At 35.2% G+C, this 26847-nt stretch overlaps 1 protein-coding gene across 4 annotated transcripts in view; it reads left to right on the top strand.

Annotated features, from left to right (window-relative positions):
- Nucleotides 1-26847, top strand: part of LOC143257081 (gamma-aminobutyric acid type B receptor subunit 2-like) — a 135807-nt gene that overhangs the window by 58775 nt on the left and 50185 nt on the right. For all 4 annotated transcript variants that reach the window (XM_076515271.1, XM_076515272.1, XM_076515270.1 and 1 more), the window contains 3 exons: nt 13988-14128; nt 22732-22899; nt 23331-23432. In XM_076515271.1, coding sequence (XP_076371386.1) covers nt 13988-14128; nt 22732-22899; nt 23331-23432 — 411 coding nt within the window. The remainder of the gene's footprint in view (nt 1-13987; nt 14129-22731; nt 22900-23330; nt 23433-26847) is intronic.

Raw genomic sequence — 26847 nt, 5'->3', positions numbered from 1 at the left:
GTTCTGATTTATAATTCAGGTAGAGGGAGTAGTTTTGTTATTGACGATTTTGGTAAAGTGAATATTGTTATTTATAATTCAAGTAGAGTAAATACTCTTCTCATTTATAATTCATGTAGAGGGAATACTGTTGTTATTTATAAATCAGTTAGAGGGAATTGTGTTGTTTTTTATGATTCAAGTAGAGGGAATAGTATTGTTATTTGTGATTCAGGTATGGGAATACTGTTGTCACTTATAATTCAAGTAGAGGGAATGGTATAAATTTTTTAAACTTCAGGTAGAAGGAATATTGTTTTTATTTGTGATTCAGGTAGATGGAATACTGTTGTTATTTATAATTCAGGTGGAGTTAATACTATTGTTATTTAAAATTGAGGTAGAGGGAATAATGTTGTTTATGATTTGGGTAGAGGGAATACTGTTGTTATTAATAATTCAAGAAGAGTAAAACATATTCTTATTTATAATTCATTTAGAGGGAGTACTGTTGTTATTTATAAATCACCTAGAGGGAATTGTATTGTTGTTTATAATTCAGGTAGATGGAATACTATTGTTATTCGTGATTTAGGCGGAGGGAATACTTTTTTTAGTTATAATTGAGGTAGAGGTAATGCTTTTATTATTTATAATTCTGATAGAGAGAATACTGTTGTTACTTATAATTCAGCTAGAGGGAATAGTTTTGTTTTTTTAATTCAGGTAGAGGGAATGGTGTTGTTATATATACTGCATGGAGAGGAAATACTGTTGTTATTTATAATTCAGGTAGAGTAAATCATTACTTACATTGTTATTCACGAATAAATGTTTTGAGGGTCTGGAATGGCCACGAGGTTAGGGCGTATGACTCATAATATGGGAGTCGTGGGTTCGAATCCGTCTCACACTAAACATGTTCTGAGGGCATTATGACGGTACAATCAATCCTAATAAATGTTTCTTTGGCCTTTGAGAACGTATTTTATTCACTCTTGTCATCATGTGTTAAAAAAATTTATTTTTTTCGTCGTGTAAAGCTGCTTAATGAGATTCCTCACTACATCCATCCCTTTCGCTCTAGAAGGATCGAAGCACAGATCTTAGCGTTGTGGTGCATAATATTCCCACTGACTCACAGGAGACTTTAGTTTGAAAATGATGTCACTAAACTTTAACAGTTAATAATTTCTATTAAGAAAATCGTACGTTGAATTTTAACAGAAAGTGTTTTCCGTTAAGATAATTTTCTTATTGCAAAGTCACTTCAGGCTATCTGCTGAGTCCACCAAGGGGAATAGAACCCCTGATTTTAGTGTTGTAAATCTTTAGACTTAAATATAATATTAAGCTATGTTTTAACATTAAATACTTTCTGTTAAAGTAGTCAGACGCTACATTTTGACAGTAAATATTGTCTATCAAGAAAATCACACCCTAAATTTAACAGTAAATACTTTTTATTGAGATAATCAGACGCAATATATTAACAGCAAATACTTTTTAGTAAGCAAATCATGTTACTGCATTTCTATAACAAAATCTTAAGATCTACCTGCCGTCCATACCAGATATAATACGGGTACTTAGTCGCTAATGTCTTGTGAAAATTAGTATTTTCTTTAAAAAAGCTTTTGTTTGATTAAACAAGGGAATTAGTTTCCAACTAACCCGTAATTAGAAACGTTTTTTTTCTATTATCTTCTATAAGCTGACCCAATCAATCAATAACGAAAGAGTTGCGTCTTTCTCTGATCACTGTATACGTTAAACGCCGTCAGTAACTCCCACCTTCTTTACCTTCCTTCCACCCATGTTGAGACTGTCATCATACCAGACTATCTACTTACATTAAACAATACAACTAATTTAAATTCATTAATTCTCCCTCCATTACGTCAGTAATTAGGATTCTTCGAATTGAAGTTTTCACGAGCGAGCCTGTTCTGATCCACGTGCATGTCATTTCCGCTGCGTAGGCGAGTCTCTTCTCCCTGATGTAGAGAGTAATGAAGAATCATGATCTGCACTGCAACTCGAGGCCAATAAAAGTAGGCCTCACTTTCGAACATTGTTTCGTCAGTCTTTATTACTTACCGTCTTTATGTTTCGTGCTTGTTTTTTCCCTCTAACCAAATACTCCCCAATCTAGACATTTTTTTTCTGTATTGGAACAAACATATTTGACATTGTAATGCATAAGTCAAAACAATAAATAAAACGTATCTGTTAAGTCCACAGGATTATAAATGGATGACTTCGACATTTTCGTAGATATATGAACAGTGTTAGTTTCAATGTGGTTAAAACTTGCGTTAAGACTTTCTCTATTGACCATAGCGATATCTGATGGACATTAGGGCTACATTTTCAGATCAGAGGCTTTTATGACTCAGGTATAGACGCCTCTAATTTCGAACTACTGTTCAAAAGGAAAGCAACCAGCCAACCTGCAGCACCTCCTCTCCTGTCTGTAAAGGTCTAGATTGGTGAACCAAATTATTTAAACACATTTTTTACGGGATAATCTTAAGAACTGGTTGTTGTATAAGTGTGGGAACTGACGTAGACCAGGTCGGCTTGGAGGTGTCCGTAATACTGACCAACTTATGAAGTGGTAGTTCTGCAGAGAACCAAGGTATACGAACAGATTGTTGAAACTGGATCGTACTATGAATTACACAGGTTGTTAACCTGTCTACTGTGAAAACCTGCCTACTGTGAATCAAACTGGTTGTTAACCTGTCTACTGTGAATCACACTTCTTGTTAACCTGTCCACTGTGAATCAAACTGGTTGTTAACCTGTCTACTGTGAATCACACTGCTTGTTAACCTGTCTACTGTGAATCAAACTGCTTGTTAACCTGTCTACTGTGAATCACACTGCTTGTTAACCTGTCTACTGTGAATCACACTGCTTGTTAACCTGTCTACTGTGAATCACACTGCTTGTTAACCTGTCTACTGTGAATCAAACTGGTTGTTAACCTGTCTACTGTGAATCAAACTGGTTGGTAACCTGTCTACTGTGAATCACACTGCATATTAACCTGTCTACTGTGAATCACACTGGTTGTTAACCTGTCTACTGTGAATCAAACTGGTTGTTAACCTGTCTACTGTGAATCACACTGGTTGTTAATCTGTCTACTGTGAATCACACTGCTTGTTAACTTTCATACTGTAAGTTAAACTGTTTTATATCGGTACTTGTATCCAGTGTTAAACTAATAAATTTTCAACGTTAAAATCAGTACAGAGTTACAATATTTTTCAGAGTAATGCTTTACATTTTTCGACGTGCCACACGCCATCTTCAGGAGTGGAAGTTGTAAGCGGTGAATTTAACGTTTTGTATTTTCTTATTTTTATCACCTAACCTGTCTGTAATTTTGCACTTGTGCATGAATACCAGAACAGTTTTTCGCCACATCCTTAGATATTCGCCAGATTGGATCTTTATCTCTATTTAATAATTTATAATTCTTTCTTCTAAATTTCAGGGCCGGACACAACCAGGTGGTTGATGCTTTAACCCGTTATCCAAGTTAATGTGTTATCAGTTCCTAATATAACACAAAACAATAATGATAGACAGGTAAAGACAACACTAACTGCGAGCTATTATTCTATGAGGCCCGGCATGGCCATGTGGTTAGGGCGCTCGACTCGTTATCTGAGGGTGGCAAGTTCGATTCCCCATCACACCGAAGATGGTTGCCCTTTTAGCAGTAGGAGCTTTATAATGTAACGGTCAATCTCACTATTCGTTGGTAAAAGAATGGCCCAAGAATTGGCGGTTGGTGATAATGACAAGCTGTCTTCCCTCTTGTCTTACACTGTTAAAATAGGGACGGCCAGCGCAGATAGCCCTCGTGTAGCTTTGCTCGAAATTCAAAACAAACCAATCTACATTTCAGATATTACAGCAACTAATACTTGATAATCGCTAAGAATAATGAAATTTAAAAGAATTAAAAATTATCAAGGAGAGATTAGAGATGAAGATCCAGTTAATATCTAAGAATGGGACGAGACCTGTTCTTATATTTAAGAATGGGACGAGACCTGTTCTAATATCTAAGAATGGGACGAGACCTGTTCTAATATTTAAGAATGGGACGAGACCTGTTCTAATATTTAAGAATGGGACGAGACCTGTTCTAACATCTAAGAATGGGACGAGACCTGTTCTAACATCTAAGAATGGGGCGAGACCTGTTCTAATATTTAAGAATGGGGCGAGACCTGTTCCAATATTTAAGAATGGGACGAGATCTGTTCTGATCTTTATGCACGAATACAAACTTATAGAAGGTCAGGTGATATTTAAGAAAATACAAAGTATGAAATTTATCGCTTGCAAGCTCAACTCCTTAAGATTATACGTTGAAACATGGAGAATTATTATTTTGAAATTGTGTATTGATTTTAACGTAGTGCATTTATTATTTTAAATATGTACTCCCGCATGACTTGTTAAGGAAAATTAACAAAATTCCGATGTAATCTAATACTAAAGAGTCAAAAAATAAAATACATTGTAATTTGTTTTTCTTTGAATTTCGCGCAAAGCTACACGAGGTCCCTAATTTAGTAGTGTAAGACTAAAGCGAAAGCAGCTAGTCATTGCCTCCCACCACCAACTCTTGGACTACTTTTTTACCAACGAATAGTGGGATTGACCATAAATTATAACACTCTCACGGTTGAAAGGGCGAGCATGTTTGGTGCGACGGGAATTCGAACCCGCGACCCTCAGATTACGAGTTGAGTGCCTTAAAAACCTGGCCATGCCGGGCCTCTTGCTGTTTACTTCGTAGAATTTCTTGTATTAGTTGTGTTGTGCATGCCGATTTGTGTTTGATAATTGATAAACGCACATTGTAACTAAGTAATAATGTTATTCAATGTTCAAAAACGTTGTGTTTATCTTGTTGGTTTCCTGCGCTACGGAAAAAAATGTGTATTATTTGAACAATATTAATTTTGAATATAGAGTATCGTATTTATCTAATATTTAAATAATAATTTTATGCATAGTTATTTAACAATAATTACTGCATGGTTGATTTGACTTACACAAAGTACTTTTACCAAAAACTCATTTTTGCCAAAGTGGCAGTGTTAGGTAATAATTTCTTTGAAATCTGCACACAGCTAACTATAATATTGTACTTCTTTAATAGAGGATAAACCGTCAACTCTTTGGCTACTTCTTTCTTTCGAATAGTGGAATGTGACTATAACTTTTATAACGTACCTGAGACCCCAAGATATGGAGTGTGTTTTGGTCAGGTCATTGCATTATCTTGATAGTTCTATTGAAGTTAGCAGTCAGTATTGTCTAGATGATTACACTCCACTGTTTAGTTCTGTTTAAGTTAACAATCAGTATTGTCTAGGTGATTGTATTCCGTTGTTTATTTCTGTTTATGTTAGCAATCAGTATTGTTTAGTTGATTACATTCCCTTGTTTAGTTCTCTTTAAGTTAGTAATTAGTATTTCTAGGTGATTACATTCTGTTGTTTAGTTCTGTTCCCTTCTATTGAAGGGAGTACATGTTGAAAACAGATTTCAGATTCCACCAGTAGTACGTGATGTAATATGATCTTTTAGATATCAATGCTATAACAATTTCTTCTGAAAAAATGGCCTGAGGCTATTCAAGGGAATTAAAATTGGAAGTTCAATTTTTCATCCTCTGTTTCCTATTTTAACTTAATCCCGTGCGCAATAAAAAAACGTTTCTGGAAGAAGAAACTACAGTATTTTGGTAAGGCTTTTCACCAAAAATATTTCTAAAATTTAATACAGTTTATTTGGATAAATCCACTTTTCAACGGAAATCGAAATAAATTTTCATTTATCACCAGATGCTAGATTATCTGTAGTCGTTTCTATAGTTAATCTCCATTCAAGAGACAGGATGTGAGAGAAAGTTTATCGTATCAACCATCTGTTTTTGTTTCACTTTTTCTAGACACACTACTGTGTTGTTGATTTTTGTTTACAGTTGAGAATACTTTTAATTTTTCTTTACAACAGAAAGGTTCACTGCAAATTGTTTTATTATGATATTAGCTGGTCACTTTTTATTCAGGAAATTTAGTTTGTCGCTATAATGTTTTATGCATGGGCCCTTTAGATATTTATGGTCCTTTCTATTTATTAATAAGAATTTTTGATAAGAAATGAGTACATATGACAACCAGGAAAGCAATGTGTAACGAATCAAGCTAGAGAAACTTGGGTTTAGAAATTCAGTACTATATAACGGACTAACTAGGAAAATTTAATGTTTTAAATTAGTAAGCCGGAAAACTGAAATTTACAATTCTTAGAATGCGGTCAGTCATAAATTATCGACATTTTCGGCCATAATCCTAATAATATCGCTCAAGATTAAGTTAGTTTTGAAAGTTTCAGTTAGAAATGAATCTTCGTACATTTTCTCCAAACCCACACTTACTTTGAATTGTTAAGGATAGACGCAGTGTACCAGACTGAGGATAGGAATGTGCAAAGTTAAATGTCGATATGATATGAAACGCGTTTCGAAGCTTCATCTGTGAAGACATTGTAATTGTGACGGTTAATCGTATTATTTGCTTTATAATAGCCACGTAGGCTATGAGTGCTGCTGGCTGGTTGTATTCCGTATCGGTAAAAATTTAAATTGAGAATGACCATGCCTGAGCCTTTGACGTTCCTGACCATTTGGTCAATGCATCGCATAAAGGGCTGTCTGGTTGAAAATATCAAATTCGTTAGGTAAGCTAATAATATCATACACTAATCTAAAAGTACAATTCAAGATTTCTAAAATCATGTTTAAACAATATTATAAAACCTAGTATTATCAACAATAAAATCCAATAAATATCTCACGTTCTTTTTATTCTGTTGGTAATAATAATAATAATAATAATTTCCCAAATGTTTTAAATATTTTAAGGATCACGTGTTAGGTCTCATTAAACCACTCAAAATAGGGAACGATTTTTCTTGTGCATGTCTGATACTTATTTATCTCTTTTCATATTTGACTGGATGTTTAGTATTACTCCACTGTTTAAGCTTGTTTTGTTTGTATGTGTGTCAGCATTTGTAGTTTTTATTTTTTTTATATAAAAGAACCGATGACGCTTTCGTTCATACTTCTTCTTTAAGACATATTTATTAAAACTAAACGAAGATCTATAAGAATGTATTTAGAAAGAAACCGAGTTATTGTTATCAGTTTCTCACAAACTACCTATACTACATCATCTTCGTAATTCAAGAAGGAAGTATTTGACAAAAAAAAACAACAACTTGCAAGTTGACTAATATTTGTTTGGGATTTGCTCCAACTAATAATGCTGCCGTTTGAAGCTATCTGTGAAAATCGTTGGAGGAATAAAACGTACGTGCCCTTAAACCAAGTGCCCCTCCCCCAAAATAGAGAAAAGTAATGTCTGGTCTGACTAAAAAGATCGACAGCTGACATTCGACTCTGGAACCCTCAAAACTAGCTGGGCCATGGTTTTAAGTTGGAATTTGTTGTAGAAATTTGTCTGTCGAACACAATGTTGAGATGAAAATCCAATACTCCAGCGAAGCTAGCCGCAATCGAGTTGCTCTGTTTCATAGTATGATAGGAATTATGTATTATCTCAAAATTATTATGAGAGCGATACGCTCTTGCCATATTTATTTTTATATATTTCAACTTACAGATTAAATTAAAGAAAACTGTTAAGAAGAATTATTTTTATGTTTCTTGTTTGTCTAGCAAGTAAGTAAGGTGAAGGATCATTTTAACTATACGCCCTGTAATGACCCATAAAGTAATCGGTGCACCCTGTAATGACCCATAAAGTATACAGGTACACCCAGTAACGACTCCTAAAATATACTGGTACACCGTAGTGACTCCTAAAGTATACTACTACAACCTTTAATGACTTCTAAGCTATATTGGAAGTCCTTGTAATGACTTTTAAATTATACTGGTACACCCTGTAATGACTTCTAAATTATACTGGTACACCCTATAATGACTCTTAAACTATACTGATGAATTATAATGGTAAACTCTGTAATGACTCCTAAAGTATACTGGTACACACTGTAATGACTCCTAAACTATATTGAAACACCTTTTAATCACTCCTAAAGTATAGTGGTACACTCTGTAATGATTCATAAATTATATTGGAACAATTAGTAACGACTCCTGAAGTACACTGGTACACCCTGTTATGACTCCTAAGTATACTGGTACACCTGGCAATGACTGATGAATTATAATGGTAAATCCTGAAATGACTTCTAAAGTGTAACTTGTATTGGTACATCCTTTATTTTTCATAAGGCCTAAAGTATATTGATACATTCTGATGACCATAAATGTTGATAATAGCCGTGCAGCGTGGTTTCTATTGCCCCATAAGGCTGTTATGTCCAACTTACAGACATCACCACGTGTAGATCATCTTGTGTACTTAGATGACTGTTGCCATGTACCTGCTTCAACAACCGGATCGCTCATAAATCCATAGGCAATGCCTCAGGCGACTTAACAGATATATCTTCGTATGGAATATTTTGAATGCCTGTTTCATTCTCCAGTTGGTTGAGGTATACGACGGTGAATGGATATGTCATGAAAGCAACATGTACTTGAGATTTGTGTTACTTTTCTTGGAAGATGTCCTTCTTGGTCACGTATTGTTACCTGGGGCATGTCGATGGCTTTTGCCATCAAACCTTTTATCATGCATTCTTCTTTGTTAAAGGACATTTTGTAGGCCTTTTTCTTGATGGTTCTGGGTTCCCAAACTGATCTATATTCGTCAGCCTTAACATACTTTTAAGATGTGAACGTATGAATATATTAGACCAGAATGGGCTGTTATATACAAAATGCCAAATAGTTTCAACATTTATTTCTGGTATAACGTACTCAACCTTCTATAGTTGTGGTATCAATATCAAGTTATATAGTGTATATTTGTGTATATATATATGTTTGTGTGTGTATATATATATATATATATATATATATAGAGAGAATATTAATACTGATAAGAGTTGAGTAAATCAAAACAAAATCACAAGATAGAACTGCATTAGAAACATCTGATCCAACCTTTGAATTATTATATTAGTTTGTTATAACCACAAATATTTTAGTATTGTACAATTCGATTATTTTTATACAAAGTTAAAGGACTTTTATGTTCTGTTTTCAGTTACAATAAAATAAGCGTGTAAAGGATTCGTTATTTTTATGGTTTAGGAGTAATTCATCTGGAAAACAAACACCTCGGTTAAATGCTTCTTTGATCTCCATTCTCCCGTGGTTCAGTGGTGAGCTTGAAACTTTACAACGCAAAACCCCGAGATTCAATCCCTACGATAGGCACAACGTAGGTGGCTCTCCCGTGGTTCGGTCGAAGGTTTACAACGCAAATAGTTCATAGTTTAGCATTGTATTTAGTGAATAAAAGAAGGAAATGTTAATTATTTTTACGAAGCAACTTGCCTTCTTGGGCTAAACGTGATATATATAGTCAGATAATATACACGCCTAGTATAATATTTACTTATTATTAGCTCTTAACTCATACCCCATCTAGCGGAAACACACTAGCAGTATTTATCTAAATAAACACAAAACCTTTATTTAAAGATTTCTATCGACTTTATACAGAATGTTCAGTAAACGGCGTTTTACTAAATTTGACAAAAATATTTCTTTTGTCGGTACTTCAGCGCTAAGTTTACGTACTTACGATGATAAAATCCGGGGTTCGGTTCCTCGCATTGAAAAGGGCGCAGATAGCCTATTAACAGTGTAGTGTCGCGCTCAAAACATACTCAAACAAAAAAGCCATCTAGCGGATTATGAATAAACTGAACGACACAAAAGCTAGCCAGTAGGTTTGCTTCCTCGTGGTCCAGCGGTACGTTCAAACTTAAAACACTAAAACCCGGGTTTCGATATTCGTGGTGAGTACAGCACGGATAGCCAAGTTCTGTAATTTTGTGCTTAACTTTCAAACAACAACAAACAAACAAACATATCCTTCAGTTGTTATTGTTTTCCTGAGCTAAATAAGATATACGCCAACTAGTGGATTTTCACTCTAGTTGGGCAACAACACACACATTTCAACTAACTGCTTTATTCAGGTAGACTACATGTTTCATATAGCGAATCGTATAACACTGGCAACCTCGTTTTTCTTGTATTTTGTTCTAAGGTAAATGATATATACATCATCTTTGTTTTTGATTTAATCAAACAACACACATTTAATTCGTGATGACGAGAAACCCACTTTAAGTAAAAATGTATTTTCATTACAGCTAGTATGGGTATGAGAACTTTAATTAATTTTTAAAGTTATTTAACAGTTGTTCTGTACCTTATTTTCATTAAACTTCTAATTCCCATACCAGCCGTCTTGAGAATGGAACACACATTTAAGTGTATTATTTTTTCCTTTGTCTTTTCATCTATGAAATAAGCATTGAAATTAGCTTTTTTTCTGAGTCACAAAGAGAATATATATATATACACACACACTTACCTAGTGGTTTTCACTTAGCTAATGGATGCATGTACCCACTTAGTGTATAATTTTGTACAACAAATCCTCTACACATAATATTTTTACGCAGGTTCAAACACAAAAATCACACTTAGCGATTTACTACTCAGCAGAAGAACACACGAGGTGTATGAAATTCTGACATACAGGACTGGTATTGTATGTAATACACACCCCAGTTTTACCGAGTCTATCACTCACATGATGTCATTTCACTGAGACAAAATATGTGTTACCAACAATTGATGGAAGAAAAAAGGGTTAATAGTGGTACATTGTTACTTCTGAGGAAAACATGAATCTGATAAATGCTGCGACAACAGGACGTCCACTGATTTTGCAATTAATGTTTGAGACTTCCGTGCGAAAGAAAGAATCCACCATGTATCACAAACAAAAAGCGTGACTTAAGGGTCAACGTGTCAGAGTGTAGGCTCAAGACATTGTGTGCCGTTGATGCAAGTAGCTATTAAGTAGTTGTTTGCTATTATTTGAATCAAACAATTCTACCTTCCCCCACAAAAAAGCAAGCTATGTGATTTAAAACATTTCCCAGTGGCTCAGTGATAAGTCTAAGGCAGTGGTTTCCAACCAGGGGTGCTCACACCCCTTGGGGGTGCGAGATAACATTTCTTTTTTTTTATTTATATTAAGGGTACTGTCCTATATATTTAAAAATTACGTTCGATTTTTATTTCTTATTTTTCTTGTTACAGACGTAGCTTTTTATCTTGTTACAATAAACTGTCGTTTTTACCGTCACCAGCGCAGACTGAAATCTTAATGTACAAATGTAAACAAACAACACACGAAACGTAAACGTGACCTAAATACTCGGCACAACTAATTAGGTTACGTTTATGAACGCCATCTTAAAGTATCTATTATTTATTTATGTTATGTATTCACGTGATTGTGACTCGAGAAACTTCCAGAAGTATCCAGAATTAGTCGATGACGTCATGTGACGTATATTCGAGAATATTCTAGAAAATTTCGCAGTGTATATAAACCCATGTGTGATGCTATGGTAGTCAGTGCATTGTTGATTCTGTGCTCGTGCAAAAAACTTCATTATGTCAAAGAAAAGGAAATGGAATGATGATTATGTGAAGTTTGGTTTCATTTGCATCGGAACAACTGAGGATCTGCAGAAACCCCTGTGCATGCTTTGTGACACTGTCCTTTCAAACGCGAATTTGAAGCTATCTAAGCTGCAGGAACAGTTCAACAACCGGCATGGTGGAGCAGCTGTTGCAGACCATAATGTTGAATCGTTGAAAGGTAGAAGGGCCCGCTTTGATTCTCGAGCAACCCTTCCAAAATTAGGTTTTATATCTGCTGACAAATCACTGCTGATGGCGAATGGGAACGTTATAATGTGTGATAAATCCCACTATTCATTGGTAAAAAGTAGCCCAAGAGTTGGCGGTGATGACTAACTGCCTTCCCTCTAGCCTTTCACTGCTAAATTAGGGATGACTAGCGCAGATAGCCCTCATGTAGTTTTGCGCGAAATTCCAAACAAACAAACAAAACAGAAATATCAAACTCCTTCTGGAATACAGTGTTACCTGTCATATGGGAATATGTAATGTCACGATGATAAATGTCGAATAATGAAGAAGCAACAGGACGAACAGGTCTAATATTTATAATAATGTATCACGCTGCACTAGAAATTTGTCCCGCTAGAGTTGGTTTGGTTTTTGGAATTTCGCACAAAGCTACTTGAGGGCTATCTGTGCTAGCCGTCCCTAATTTAGCAGTGTAAGACTAGAGGGAAGGCAGCTAGTCATCACAACCCACCGCCAACTCTGGGGCTACTTTTTTATCAACGAATAGTGGGATTGACCGTAACATTATAACACCCCCACGGCTGGGAGGGCGAGCATGTTTGGCACGACTCGGGCGCGAACCCTCGACCCTCAGATTACAAAGCGCACGCCTTAACGCGCTAGGCCATGCCAGGCCCCCGCTTGAGTTTCTGTAACTTGCCAATCATGGATATCAGAAGTACGTCAAAATATCATTTGAGGCTAATACATTTTGTGGTATTGAATGAAAGGTCTACCTGGTTGTGATTTGTCATGAACAAGGAATGAACCTGCTGCATTATTTCTTAGGTAATTTATGAAGAGTTTTTATGAGTAGTAGACTGGAATGGACGGAGATTCCTGTTGTAGAGACACAACATGAAAGTCAACGTTGCGAAAATCTTTCGCCTGTTTTCTTTAGGAAGACTCTCGTAACACCATCCTTTACATCAGATCCGCTGCTTGTTTCTGATGTTAGCGCAAAGTTACACAAAGAGAAGACATCAAATCAGCAACACCCACAGCCAGTTCTTGGTCTCCTCTAACCACTAGCTTTTTGAAGCTTGAACGGCTCTAAAGTGTAGAGAACGATTTTGTAGCAAAGAAACCTAGTCCTACATCTTTAGATTCAGCATGCTAATGCCCGGATCACGCCCTGCCAGGGATAAAGTTGAAATATTATTAAAAACACAACAAACTCTCATTGCAAACCTTAAAGGACAAATTGAGAGAGTTATTGAAAAGCAAAAAAAACCTTTACATTATATTAACAGTAGTTATATTTGCATTTTCAAAAAAATGTGACTTCCATTTGTGATCCATTCTGTAACAGCAGTTTCGAACAACTGGTTATATCGGGACTTTGAAAGCGATGCAAACTGTCTTTTGGGATTCTTTCTGAGGCAGTAGCATGGTAAAACTGGTTATACTGGGATTTTGAAGGAGATGGAACTCCGTTTTGGGATCCACTTTGTAGCATCACCATGGTACCACTGGTTACATTGAAAGTTTGAAAGAGATGGAACTTCATTTTGGGATCCACTTTGTAGCATCACCATGGTACCACTGGTTACATTGAAAGTTTGAAAGAGATGGAACTCCGTTTTGGGATCCACTTTGTAGCATCACCATGGTACCACTGGTTACAATGAAAGTTTGAAAGAGATGGAACTTCATATTGGGATCCACTTTGTAGCATCACCATGGTACCACTGGTTACATTGAAAGTTTGAAAGAGATGGAACTTCATTTTGGATTTCACTTTATAGCGTCGTCATGTAAGAACTGAAGAAAAACACTTTTTCTTGCAATTAGATAATTCGGAACGCTGATAAATTGAATTATTTTGGAAACTTCAAACCCAATTTAATTCCTGGATTTATATTAATAACTAAATGGATAGAATTTGAGGGAATAGTATGTATCTCCTGATGCAACATTCAAAGAATTCGATCTAATCAGCTGATGCAACATTTTTTTAGAGGTTGAAACTTTGTAAACTTTCTGTTAATAGCCTAATGTCGATTTACATTTTAATGTTAACTTATTATCTGTTTGTTTGTTGTTGTTGGTTTTTTTCAGTGTGATCCGGCAGTAGGAATGAAAAACTTTTTGGATATGCTCTCAAGAAAGTCTCACAAAGTGATTGTTCTATTCGGAGCTGTCTGTACCGCTGTCACCGATCCGATTGCTAAAGCAGCTGAGTTTTTTCAATTAGTTCAGGTAAAAGAATAACAATGACAATTTAACAATGGTTAAAAAATAGATCAAGTAGGCATGCTGTTTTATTTAACATAATATATTTAAGCCTAATGGTATTAAATATAATAGATGTAAGGAAACCCAAAACTAGATAATGTAGGTGTAGTGCGTCATTTAATATCGTATGCTTAAACAAACCTAATGGTATTGAATGTGAGAAATGGAAAAGATTTTAAGACTATATCAAGTGGGTTTAGTATGTTATTTAACACTGCATGTTCAAGCCTAATGGTATTGAATGTGATAAATGGAAACAAATCTTAAGACTATATCAAGTGGGTTTAGTATGTTATTTAACACTGCATGTTCAAGCCTAATGGTATTGAATGTGATAAATGGAAAAAAATCTTAAGACTATATCAAGTGGGTTTAGTATGTTATTTAACACTGCATGTTCAAGCCTAATGGTATTGAATGTGATAAACATTAAAAATATATTGTGATGAACTACTTAAACTATTACATTTATGGAAAGACTTCTATATTTTTTAAATAAATGATTTTCTGTTGTTTGAAATGCATGAAATCTATGTTTGTCATCATAGCAAAGAAAATAAATAATATATAACTAGAAAGACGTGCAGAAAGTGCAGCCCGAATTCTACAGTTATTTAACTTTTGTCAACCAATCTAAACTATAAACCAAACAAGTCAAAAATATGTGGGTCTAGCCTAGATCTTTTTCTATGCCAAATTGTTCTAAGGTTTTGAAAGTTTTCCAGTATCCCAGTTTGCTTCCATAACAACGATAATGATTTATCTTCACCGAGACTTTGATTTTTAAGCCAAATTCAGTAAAATATAATCAACTGGTCTTTGAGGTACACTTAACATCTGTACTAAATTTGATCAAAATTAAGTGAAATCTTTTTGAGTTGTGTACAATACTCACATACACAATGGGTGAAAACAGTGTCCTGGCCGGGCTGGGAAACAAAATTAAAACTTTCAAACCTCTCACTTCTAACAAACATAATTCTACTTTACCCAGATATGACATAAGTTCAGGCAAACGCAATGGTTTCTTTCAAACCTCTAACAGTTTTGGGTAAAAGATAGTCGTAGCCATAAGTTCTTTTGGGAGTTTTTCATATTGTCTGTTGGAAATAAACCATGTCTGTTTTGGTGATATTAAGTAGTCACGTAACTGATTGAACGACCAAATTTTGTTTGGAGATTTTATTTTGTACCCCATGAAATATATTTATTCTTTAAATTCCAAATGCCATCGTATTAGTATATAAGGTGCTGATGTTTCACGTGTATTAATAATCGGGTTCAAAAATAGGACACGATGTATTTATTGTGCAATTGAATGTTTTTTAGGGCAAGGTTACAAAAGGACTACTTGTATGTCACTGGGATAAAAAAGGAAGGACAGTTAATTTATAGCCCCCGCCTTCAAATCTTGAGCTTCCTTTTCGTGACTAATCAATGGGTTTTTATCGTTATTCTTGAAGCATTTATATGCCCCAAATTGTGAAGAGCAGTTTTTAGGAAAACTGGACGTGAACCATAGATTCTTAGATTCACAGTAGGTGGGTGCTTTTTAGGAATGACAGAATTTCCTTTATTTTTTTAAAAGTCGAAATGTGGAACGTGGTTTTCAAAAACGAGACGTAAACCATGGACCTTCGGATTCGTAATGGGTACGTTATAGAAGTGTCAGTCTATTTCTTTATTCTTTTCAAAGTGTGGAAAGTGTCTGCTGCAAATTTATTGTAATTTTTGTAGCATACTCATCACCTTAAAGTGTAAAACATAGTTTATACAGAAATTAGACGCGGGCTGTGGATATTCAGATTCACACTGACCGCATTATAAGAGTAAATTTCGCTATTCCTTTAAAATTAGTCGTTTCATATTCACGTTAGTTTTCGTTTATGTTTTTAGATGAATCTCTTTTCTGAACCTTCTTTACGACATATTTCCATAAATTGATTAAGGATCTATTTCATTCCTGCTTTCATTTCCAGTTTTTCATTCTCCAGTCTTCAAAAGACACAGTTTCGTTAGCCTAGGCCTAGCTAGACTGCTATTAAGTGTTAATGTGCTAGTATTTTTACCAGGCACAGTTCTGTTAGCGTAAGCCTAACTAGACTTGTGTCAATTATTTAACTCTTTAATTTATAATCAGACTTTCATTATTATTTTCTCTACACGTGAGCTCTACAAGTTACGTTTTTACAACATTACTGGTTATAAAGTTAACTTTTTACAATATGATTGATTATAATGTTGGTTTTTTACAGTATTATTTATTATAAAGCTTATATCATAGCGACAATGGTTGGGCTCCATTGGACATGCTCTACACACAAATCATTATATAAGTTTCAAGTCCCCACGAAGAAGAGCGGTATGTCGACACAATTGCAATGCTAAAATGCGGGAGTTCGAATCCATGCTATAGGTAAAAGCTTTAAAAAGAAATAAAGTCACGAGTATGATTTATTTTTTAGCTTATACAAAATGTTCAATTATAAAATATTGTATACAATTTGAATCATATTAATCGTTTGTGAATCGATAAACAAAGACCGTTACACGACATAAAATAATAAAATGCCTTGTAAATTAGACACCTCTGTATTTTATAAAGGTCCATTTAAAGATAAGAATAAAAGGTAATGAGTTTTAGGTTTGCTGATACATTCGTAACACAGCTTTGACTACAGTACTTTGATAAATTAGCGAAATTTAGAACAGTTGGCGAGATGCTGTCGTCTGAAATTCCAAGTTTCGTAACACTGCCCTCTATAACTAATTGAACTCAAGAATAAAGGTCACGTGCCTTAGCCAGCAGACTTTTAAATCAGTTACCTGCGCTCGTTGTGAAAACGCTTTTAAACTAAAAAAAAAAAAAAAGATACAGTTTTTATTAAGAATAAATTGATTCATTTTTAATTTATTGTTTAATTCATTATAAATTATGTTTGAAAGGAATTCAACTAATATTTTGTAGAATATTCTTATATAAATAACAAATAAAAATGTTTGATTAAAAACTAAAAAGATTCAAACATTTGTTTAATATAAATTTTTGTTCCATTTATTTTAATGATTAATTTCAATGGTTTGTTTTGTTTTTCACGTCTTGCCAGCTAGGGTACACGACTCCCAATTTTCCGATCGCGAGTGTGAATACTTTCATCGAACATGCTCATTTTTCCGGCTCTGGGGTGTTTTGTAATGAGACGTTGATTGTCATCATTCTTTGGTAAAAACGTTGTCAGAGAGTTGGCTGTGAGGAGGTCTTTGATTAGCAGCTGTTCTTTCCGTCTGTCACGTACAAATTAGGGAAGGCTAGTGAATATATCACGCGTGAACCTTTACACAAAATTCAACAAGCAAACAAGTCCGTTTAAATAACAATTCTTGCACCCGCCAAAAACAATAATTTATCAGTTGAAAGACAAACACACACACACGCAAAGTACCGAACGTTGGATTGATTAATAAATGCCTTTCCCTCCACAGAATTAGAGCTTCAGAAGCGCGAGGCTTCCCAAGGTTGGGTGAACTTTACAAGAACCAACAAAGTGTCTGTACTTTTATATTAAAACCTTCACTCTAAAATACATGGTTCAAACAAAACACGTGGAATCAGAGCGGACTGTAATAGACGTATGATCGGACGTGGCGTAGCTGGCCTGAGAATCCCAGTTTTAAATTGTTCTTGTTCATCCCTTGTGAGAACTTGCTCCACGTTCTGGGACTCTGGCTTGGCTATAACAGTGAATATCGAATGCATTATTTAATCCAACAAGAGTTGTTAGTTAGTTCTGCTGTATCTACTCAAAAGCTATTTGCACTCGCCTTTCGTAACTTAGAAGTGATAAAACTATCAGGTTTCGTGATGACAAGAAACACTTGAAGTAAAAATGCATCTCAAGACGGCTGGTATGGGTATTAAAACTTTTTTGGTCCTCGGTAGTATAGTGGTGAGTATCCCCGCCTCTCTCGCGAGAGACCGGGGTTCGATTCCCTGCCGGCGAGTACGTGTATTTTCTTACACCCTTCATTTTCGGTCCCGGCATGGCCAAGCGCGTTAAGGCGTGGGACTCGTAATCTGAGGGTCGCGGGTTCACATCCCCGTCGCGCCAAACATGCTCGCCCTTTCAGCCGTGGGGGCGTTATAATGTGACGCTCAATCCCACTATTCGTTGGTAAAAGAGTAGCTTACACTGCTAAATTAGGGACGGCTAGCACAGATAGTTCTCTAGTAGCTTTGTGCGAAATTAAAACAAACAAACAAACATTAAAACTTTTATTAAAATAAAACAGAGAATAACTCCACAAAAATCCTAGCTCACATACTTTTTAGATCCAATCATCAGTTTTGCAGAATTAAGAAAATTTTCCAAAACGTCCGATTTTGGGCTTTAAACACTAAAGAAAGAAAATGTCCTGTTATGAAAGTTGAAAGGGAAAATACGTTCGTTTGTTTTAGAGCAAATCAACATCGCGGGGAATCGAAACACAGTTTTCTGAATTATAAGTTCCTAAACCTACATCTGTTTCACTGGGGGAACTTTACAAATAAACAATGAATGCACTTAAGCAAAGAAGGACATTATGCTATAATATTAGGTAGGCTAACAAAGATTTATAATCAGAAAGAAGAGTTTTATTTAGGGGGTGAAAAATACTACATGTTTTGGTAGAAACTGGTCTGTTTTCTTCATGTATGATCTGTACTAAACAATAAAAGATACTGTCACAAAGACACAGGAATTGAATTTGACGGAAATGATGTTAGCAAATGACAGGATATGGGAAGAGGCCAAGTTTGGTTCAGTGTATGAACGGTGAATAAACCTTGCCAGTTACAGCTGATGTTGATAGAACTATTATCACGGTTGAGAGAATGTTTGCGTTGATAACTTCTATATTTTGTAAACAGTCTTTCTTTGTTCTTTTCTTTTGATGTGTTTGTTTTTTATTTTCGCGCAAACCTACACGAGAGCTATCTGCGCTAGCCGTCCCTAATTTAGCAGTGTAAGACTAGAGGGATGGCAGCTAGTCATCACCACCCACCGCCAACTTTTGGGCTACTCTTTTACCAATGAATAGTGGGATTGACCGTAAAATTTTAACGCCCCCACGACAGAAAGGACGAGCATGTTTGATGTGACAGTGATTCAAACCCGCGACCCTCTGATTACGAGTCGAGCGCCCTAACCATCTGGCTATGCCGATCCCATATTCAAAGAATCCATTGTTAATTTGAGTTAGAACACTGTATATTAAGTATATGATTTAATTTTTTTTGTCAAAGTTTAATTCAAGATGCCAGGCCACGCATTATTGCATTTTGCCTGTTCTATATGTTTATGTTGCAATTCAAGGTGCCACACCACGTTTCATTGCATTTTGCGTATTCTGTTCGTTTCTAGTGTAATTTAAGGTGCTAGTATGTTGTATTTTCACTTTAGAAAAATCCGTAAGAATTTCCTTTATCCTGCCTTAAAAAAAAAGGCAAATCGGACTGCTGCTGCTGAACAGCTTCTGACCAGCTTTACCGACTCCGTTTCTTATGGTCCTGTAATGCTAGTCTGACAATCTCTAATCAGTTGATTTACTGCTAAACCTCAGAAGCAGTAGGCTAGGCCTATTAATCCTCGTTTTCAACCTAATCATTACGACAGTAATTCTCTAATATTACGTGTATCAACTTTATTTATTTCTGCCATCTAGAAAAACTTGAATGGCCTAAGAAAAAAACAAAAAACACTTCGTTCTTCTTAATGAATACAAACTTCTTTTTTAGCCTTTATTTTACTGCAAACACATCTGTAACGAAACGCCTGATGGCTTACTGTTAAATCTGGGGGAGGGTTCGCATTAATGTCGGATTTCGAAACCTTCGGAGGGAGAGTATAACACAGATAACCAACTATGCAGCTTTGGGTTTAACAACAAACAAATAGATTCATAGGTAACGATGCAACGTTCAATAATAACACAGCTGTTGTCGTCAGATACCCCTAGCGAAGGCGTGGTATTACGGTCAAAGATCAAATTTCTTTACGGAAATTAAAATATTTAAAAATGTTGGTACTGAGGGGTTATGCCGTTGGAAGTTATTTTTTACTTGCAGGAAACTGAGTTTTAAATGTTCAATTTTCTTTTCATTATGGATTTAAAAATAAACATTATATAATCGGACAAACAGTCAATAAATTAAGTTATGTGATTTTATTGTATTTTAACGTGTAGAGAAATAAATGAGGAGTTAATGACAGCGCCATCTGTTAGAACTTCCACCAGATAACGTTAATTGCCTTTACTAACACATTGTTATAGTAGTATGTCTTCTGACCTACACATCTAGAAATCAGGTTTCGATACCCGTGATGGGCATATTACAAATAGTCTATTATGTAGCTTCGTGCTTAACTTCAAACAACAACTAACACATTGTACATTTTTGAGTGCGCGGTCGATAAGAAATTAACATAAAAATAAGGTGAATAAAACATTTTTCAAATATTCAAAGATAGAACGTTTACCGGTTTTATTTTACTGCAACACAAATCTGTCTGTAAAAAAAAAGAGATTGTAAAAATGAGAACTGTGTTCAGATCAATCCTCTCTTCTCGAGATGCCAATTGAAAGGTCCAGGGCTCGAGACGCGTGTTGCAGAACACTCTACTCTTTCCGTAGTAGTTTCGTGATAAGTGACAGTCAGAGTCATTATATTCACTATTCAGTTTACTCGCGTTATTCAGAGCTAAATAATGTAGCTAAGGTCTCTGCGGCTTGCTCTCTTTACTCAGGTCAGTGGCTCAAATTTTGGGAGAGACTAGTTGGGAGAACGCATCTTTAAAATATATATTTTTTTCAAATTGAAAATTCTAATTGTAAGTGTTCAACCTTGTGTTGTAAATTGTATTTCTCGAGAGGTTAATAGGATGTATTCAGATAAGATATTTAAAGAGATGGTTTGTAACATCCACCTATGAACCAAAGATTGACTACTTAACGTAACGGTATACGGACAGTCTATCTTTTTATTTATTTTTATTATTCTTTTGAAGACATCTTGAAAGTTTGTTTGTTTCAAAGTTAGAATATAATTAGGTGTGTAATTTGGTAATCATAGATTGTATTTTTCAAGATGAGAAATCACACATTCTTGCAAAAAAGTTAACACTTTGTTTCGTAACATTGGTGTCTTATTAGAAAGAAATGGTTCTATTTCAATAAAACAGTTGTGAGACGCGTTTTTCACTCGAATAAAATACACTAAAAATTTTCAAAAAATGATTGTGAAACACTAAAGACATACGGAAAAAACTATTTTGTCTAAACACAAAAAAATATGACGAATTAATTCACATAAAGAAAAACTTGGAGCAGTTGTCCACAACTGAAATATCGTTCAAAAATTCTTCAGTATTTATAAAAAATTGAGACATTTTGGTGGCTGACTTTATTTGATTACTGCATTCTTGTTTTATAGTTATAATTGATTCTCCATAAAGTTTACATCTTATGCTTTATCAAAGTAACGCAAAATTTTGCAAAAATCTGTATTTATGAATAGGAACGGAACACCAAAAGTTAGTTTGTTTTAGAGTCAGAGCTAGTAATCATGGAGGTAAGACATTGTCCTGGATTCTTTGTAACATTTACCTATAAACCAAACATAAGGTTTGTAACGTCTTCCAAACAATCAGTCAAATATGTGCTTTGTAATATATTCCAAAAAATCAAACATAGGATCTGTAATGTCTCCCAAACAACCAAACGTAAGATCTTGTAACATATACCAACCAACCAAATATAAGGTCTATGAGGTCTTCCAAACATCAACCAAACATGTGGTCTGTAATATCTTCCAACCAATCAAACTCAAGATTTGAATATGTACCTAGTATCAAAACAGAGGATTAAAGAGAAAATCATGTTTGATAGGATATTTAGTAAGTGTTTGTAGTCCCAACAGATAATTTGTCTTAGGTCTAATTCTCGCCTCCCGCTGGTACAGGTCTACGGATTTACAACGCTAAAATCAAGGGTTCGATTTCCCTCGGTGGACTCACCAGATAGCGAGATGTGGCTTTGCTGAAAGAACACACACACACTTTACCCCCTCCCTCAGTGGCATAGCGGCATGTCTTCGGACTTACAACGCTAGAAACCAGATTTCGATACTCATAATGAGCCGAGCACAGATAGCCCATTGTGTAGTTCTGTATTTAGTTACAAGCGAACGAACTTAAACATTTAAATCGAATTAAAGGGACAGCAGTAAGTCTATGGGTTTATAAATCTAAAATTTGGGGATTCGAGTCCTCGCGGTGGACACAGTTTGGCTTTGTTCTGAAACAAAACGTGCCGTTAACTAAATGGTTTGTAATGCATTTATCATAATGATTAGCTTATTCCTGTTTTATATATTTAAATCATTACAGTTTATCACTTTTGTATAAAGACACATTTCAGAGTTTGACGAGATCAGCTACAAACGACGTATGTTTTGCATTAAAGCTTTTCTAACCGAGGTCTTATCCACGCATCGTATAGTACTGTATTTTACTTCTTTTTTCAATAAGTTAACGTATGCAGACACCCATCCAATGTATACGGTGGAAAACTACCCGAACTTCTTCCGAGTAGTTCCGAGCGAAGCTGCCTTCAACCCTGCAAGAGTGGCTCTGTTACAGCACTTCAACTGGACACGTGTTGGAACTCTCTATCAGAACTCTCCACGATATGCACTGGTAAGTTTCATCTTACTACGTGTCTGCGTATAGTAACAATCAACAGCCGATTTGTTCCCAGTTTATTTGCCAAAATTTGTCACAGACTGTCAATCAGATATCTCGAAAGTAAAAACAACAACACTGGAAAGCAGTAAATTCAACTTTACTGTTTTCGAAACTTTGTAATAAATGCTTGAATATGGAATACAAGCTTATTGAGCGACAGAAACGACTAGATTTAATATTAAGTTTCTCCTTGCTGTTTTTACATATCTCTGTTTTGGGTACGTTCCAATGATAAACAGATTGAATAAATAGATAAACGGATAGTGGAAAGACGGGCATCTTTGTAGGATTTAGATATTTGACCCTGACTAAAATATACGTGGAATGGAAACTAATGTTTACGACCGTTTCACAATTGTCTTTAACGTTTCGTTCCTTTGCAGCCTCACAGTAAATTGCTGACAGATCTCGAGACAGCCAAAATTGAAATAGCTGTCCAACACGGATTCGTGGACGAGTTGCAGTCAGCTATACGTAAGTTAAAAGTAAGTATTCCCATCTGGCCAATGACTAGCCAATCAGTATGCTGAAACAATAAACGATTTTGTAATAACTGTTTATTTGTTTGATTTGTTGAATTTCGCGCAAAGCAACTCCAAGTCTGTCTGTGTTAGCCGTCATTACTTTAGCAGTCATAGTCAACACTACACACCGCCAACTCTTGGACTACTCTTTACTGACAAATAATGGGATTGGTTGCAACATTATAACGCGTCCTTAGCTGAAAGAGCGACGAGCATGATCGGTGACGGGATTTTAACCCGCTACCTGCAGACTGCGAGTTGAGCTTCATAATTCATTTCAATGTAAGAATGAAGCATTGAAGATCAGGAAGTCTATTAAATACAGATTTTGTTTCTTGTTATTGTTATAGTGGAAGAATTTCAGGTAACTTTACGAACTTACAACTCTAAAATCCAGCGTTCGATTCCTTGTTGTGAACACAGTTGATAAATAGCCTAGTTGGCTTTTCTTTAAAAACAATCTTTAATACTTTGATGGGTGTATTATGAGTATTTTGTTGTTATTGAAATATCTTGTCTCAGATAAAATTCTTTGTTTCCTCAATTCTCTACTAATATTTAATCGTACAAAAAACCAAAAAAACAGTAAACGCTTCTACACATATTGTGGCCCAAACGCGTCATTCAAAGTTAAATGCTCTACTAAATACAAAAACTTGCTGTGAGGTTATGAGACCAACATTTAGGTTTTTACTGATTTCACTGCCATTTAAGTACGAAAAAAAATGTACGAAAACAATAAGACCTTCAAAGTTATGTCGAAAAAGGTTCATTAGAAGCTAAATTCTCTAAGGCTAAAGTTCGTTGGTAATGCTACAAGATTTAAATATTAGGCCTTTTTCAGTGTTGTGAATTTCTGCTTGATGAAGCCTAAATTGAACACAACTCCGAATTCTTTAATATAATCTAGTCAGCTCCTGATTAAGCGACCATTGCTTTGAGATAGGCTTAACTTATTAGCTAATTTCAGAACACAATATAATGTTATTGGTCAACTACTCTCGCCCCAGAAACCGTAATTCGGTGAAAAAGATTTGGGCTTCAACCCGTAAGATAACCCACAGTTTCCTTTATTAAATTCCTAAACATTAGCTCGCTGGAATGAATCTGGCAACTGAAGCTTTATTAACTTTACTTTCATTTTTTCATTGCAGATTAAGTAGAAAAGGTAGGCTTAAGTCGTGGTGTAACGACAAGCATTTTAATTGATTTATAGGAACAGTAATAATAATAACAGTGATTAATTAAGAAAATTTAAAGTACTAGCAAAATTAGGTTAGGGTTAGTAGATGGGAAAAATACTGTTGACTGTTTTTACTATTCTTCTAGTATATCAGTTAAAAATTACGGAAAGCTAGCGCATATATACCTCGCGTCGGTCAGCGATGAATTTACGGGTTTATGAAGCTGACATCCCAGGTTTGAATCCCCACAGTGAACACAGCAGATATCCAATTGTGGCTTTCCTCTAAAACAAACACATAAATAAACGCACTTGAACAAGAAAGACAAATTTATTAAAAGAAGATTTATAGCTAAGTTTAGTACAAACAAGTCGAAAATGTTTATTGCGAAAAATACGGCCCGTCATAGCCAGGTGGTTAAGGCACTCGACTCGTAATCCAAGGGTCGTGGGTTCAAATTCCCCGTCGCACCAAACATGCTCGCCCTTTCAGCCGTGGAAGCGTTATAATGTGACGGTCACATCCCACTATTCGTTGGTAAACAAGTAGCTTAGAAGTTGGCGAGGGGGGGTGATAACTAGCTGCCCTCTCTCCAGTCTTACACTGCTAAATTAGGGATGGCTAGCGCAAATAATCCTCATGTATCTTTGCGCAAAATTAAAAGCAAACAATGTAGATTAAGTTAAAACCTAGTACAATCTCCGTGTTGGAACGTGAATTGTTCTGATAACCATATTTATTAACACTTGTTTCATTAATGTGTTGTTGTTTGTTTTGTTTTTAACACTGTACTTCTCAAACTTTCTTTCCGTTGGTGTCCGGTTTAGCTCTGTGATAGAGTTTTGTAAGACCGGTTTGAATCCGTGTGATCCTACAAAATATTTACCGCTCTTTAAACTGTGGGTGCATTATATGAGTGACAATCAGTCCATTATTGTATGTGTGTTTTAAGTGTATTCCTTTTATTTAAGAAAATACTTTCTTGTTTGTTGTTAAGCGTAAAGCTACACAATGAACTATCTATACTGTACCAACCATGAGTATCAAAACTACGATTTTAGCGGTGTGAGCTGAATCACTTGAGGGCAACGAAAATGAACAGAAAAATAGGCAAATAGTTTAAGAGTGCTCTAATTAGGTAAGTGTTAAAAATCAACTTGTTGAGTGTTATGCACTATTAACCCAAATATAGTAATTTAATAGTGCTTTAATTACGTTATTGTTAAACTCAGCTTGATATCTGTTGTCATAAGTACTGCAATACTTATAGTAGCAGTGGGCCAGATGTGCACTACGAATTAAAACCTTAAACATACTCCAAACAGCATGTAAACAAAACTTTACAGGTACTTTTCACACACTGCTGAGTAGTAAACAAATCAACAAAGCACTTGAGAAAGTTGGTACAGTAAAACCAAAAATGTCACCAAACCACAATTTTGTCAATTTGATTATCAAACTGATTGACTAACAATGTTGGAAAGTCATATTTGTCTTCTGCCTTCACCTTGTGCAAATCTAAATGGACATTACTGATATTAAGTTACTGTGGTTAAAAACATTTTTATTAGTTTTACTTATAACCTCGTTAACAAATTCATTTTGAATAACTACTAACCAGTTGACAATACACTGGTAGCAATATTCTGTGGTTACGAGCACGCTCTCTGAGTTGTCAAGTAACAACCCCCTCACGTCACGTGCCTGCAGCTGTATCAGCTAAATAAAAAAATTGGACTATGTAGATTCTCTAATCTAGGTTTTAACTATGATCTAACCTTTGAAAGCGAAATTTTCAGTTCTGTAATCTGACTCGAGGGTTCTGTGTTGTACAAAGAAATTCTCTCATAACAGTCGAAACTGAAGATGTAAGGACGAACACTTACACTGCCAAAGTCGGACTCAACGTTGCTCTAGAATGAAAACAAGAAAAACAAGTTGTGTGATTGTTTTAAAACTAAATGTGACCTATTGACATCTGAGGTTGTACTTGAAACAGTGCGATCTTAAAATATTCCTTTCAAGGAAACAAAACAAGAGGAGGTTAGAGAAAGTCTTACGTTGATAACCTTGAAAAGTCTTTGTTCCAGTGAAAAGAGCAAACTGCAAGAATAAAAGTAAATTAGAAACAGTAATGTTGAATATGCGCAACAAGCTGTAGCCATTAATCCATCCAAACTAAAGAATTCCAC

Source organism: Tachypleus tridentatus, chromosome 7, assembly GCF_004210375.1.
Source record: "Tachypleus tridentatus isolate NWPU-2018 chromosome 7, ASM421037v1, whole genome shotgun sequence".
Taxonomy (NCBI): Eukaryota; Metazoa; Arthropoda; class Merostomata; order Xiphosura; family Limulidae; genus Tachypleus; species Tachypleus tridentatus.
The sequence above is the reverse complement of the archived record's forward strand: the minus strand, read 5'-3'. Positions and strand labels throughout refer to the sequence as shown.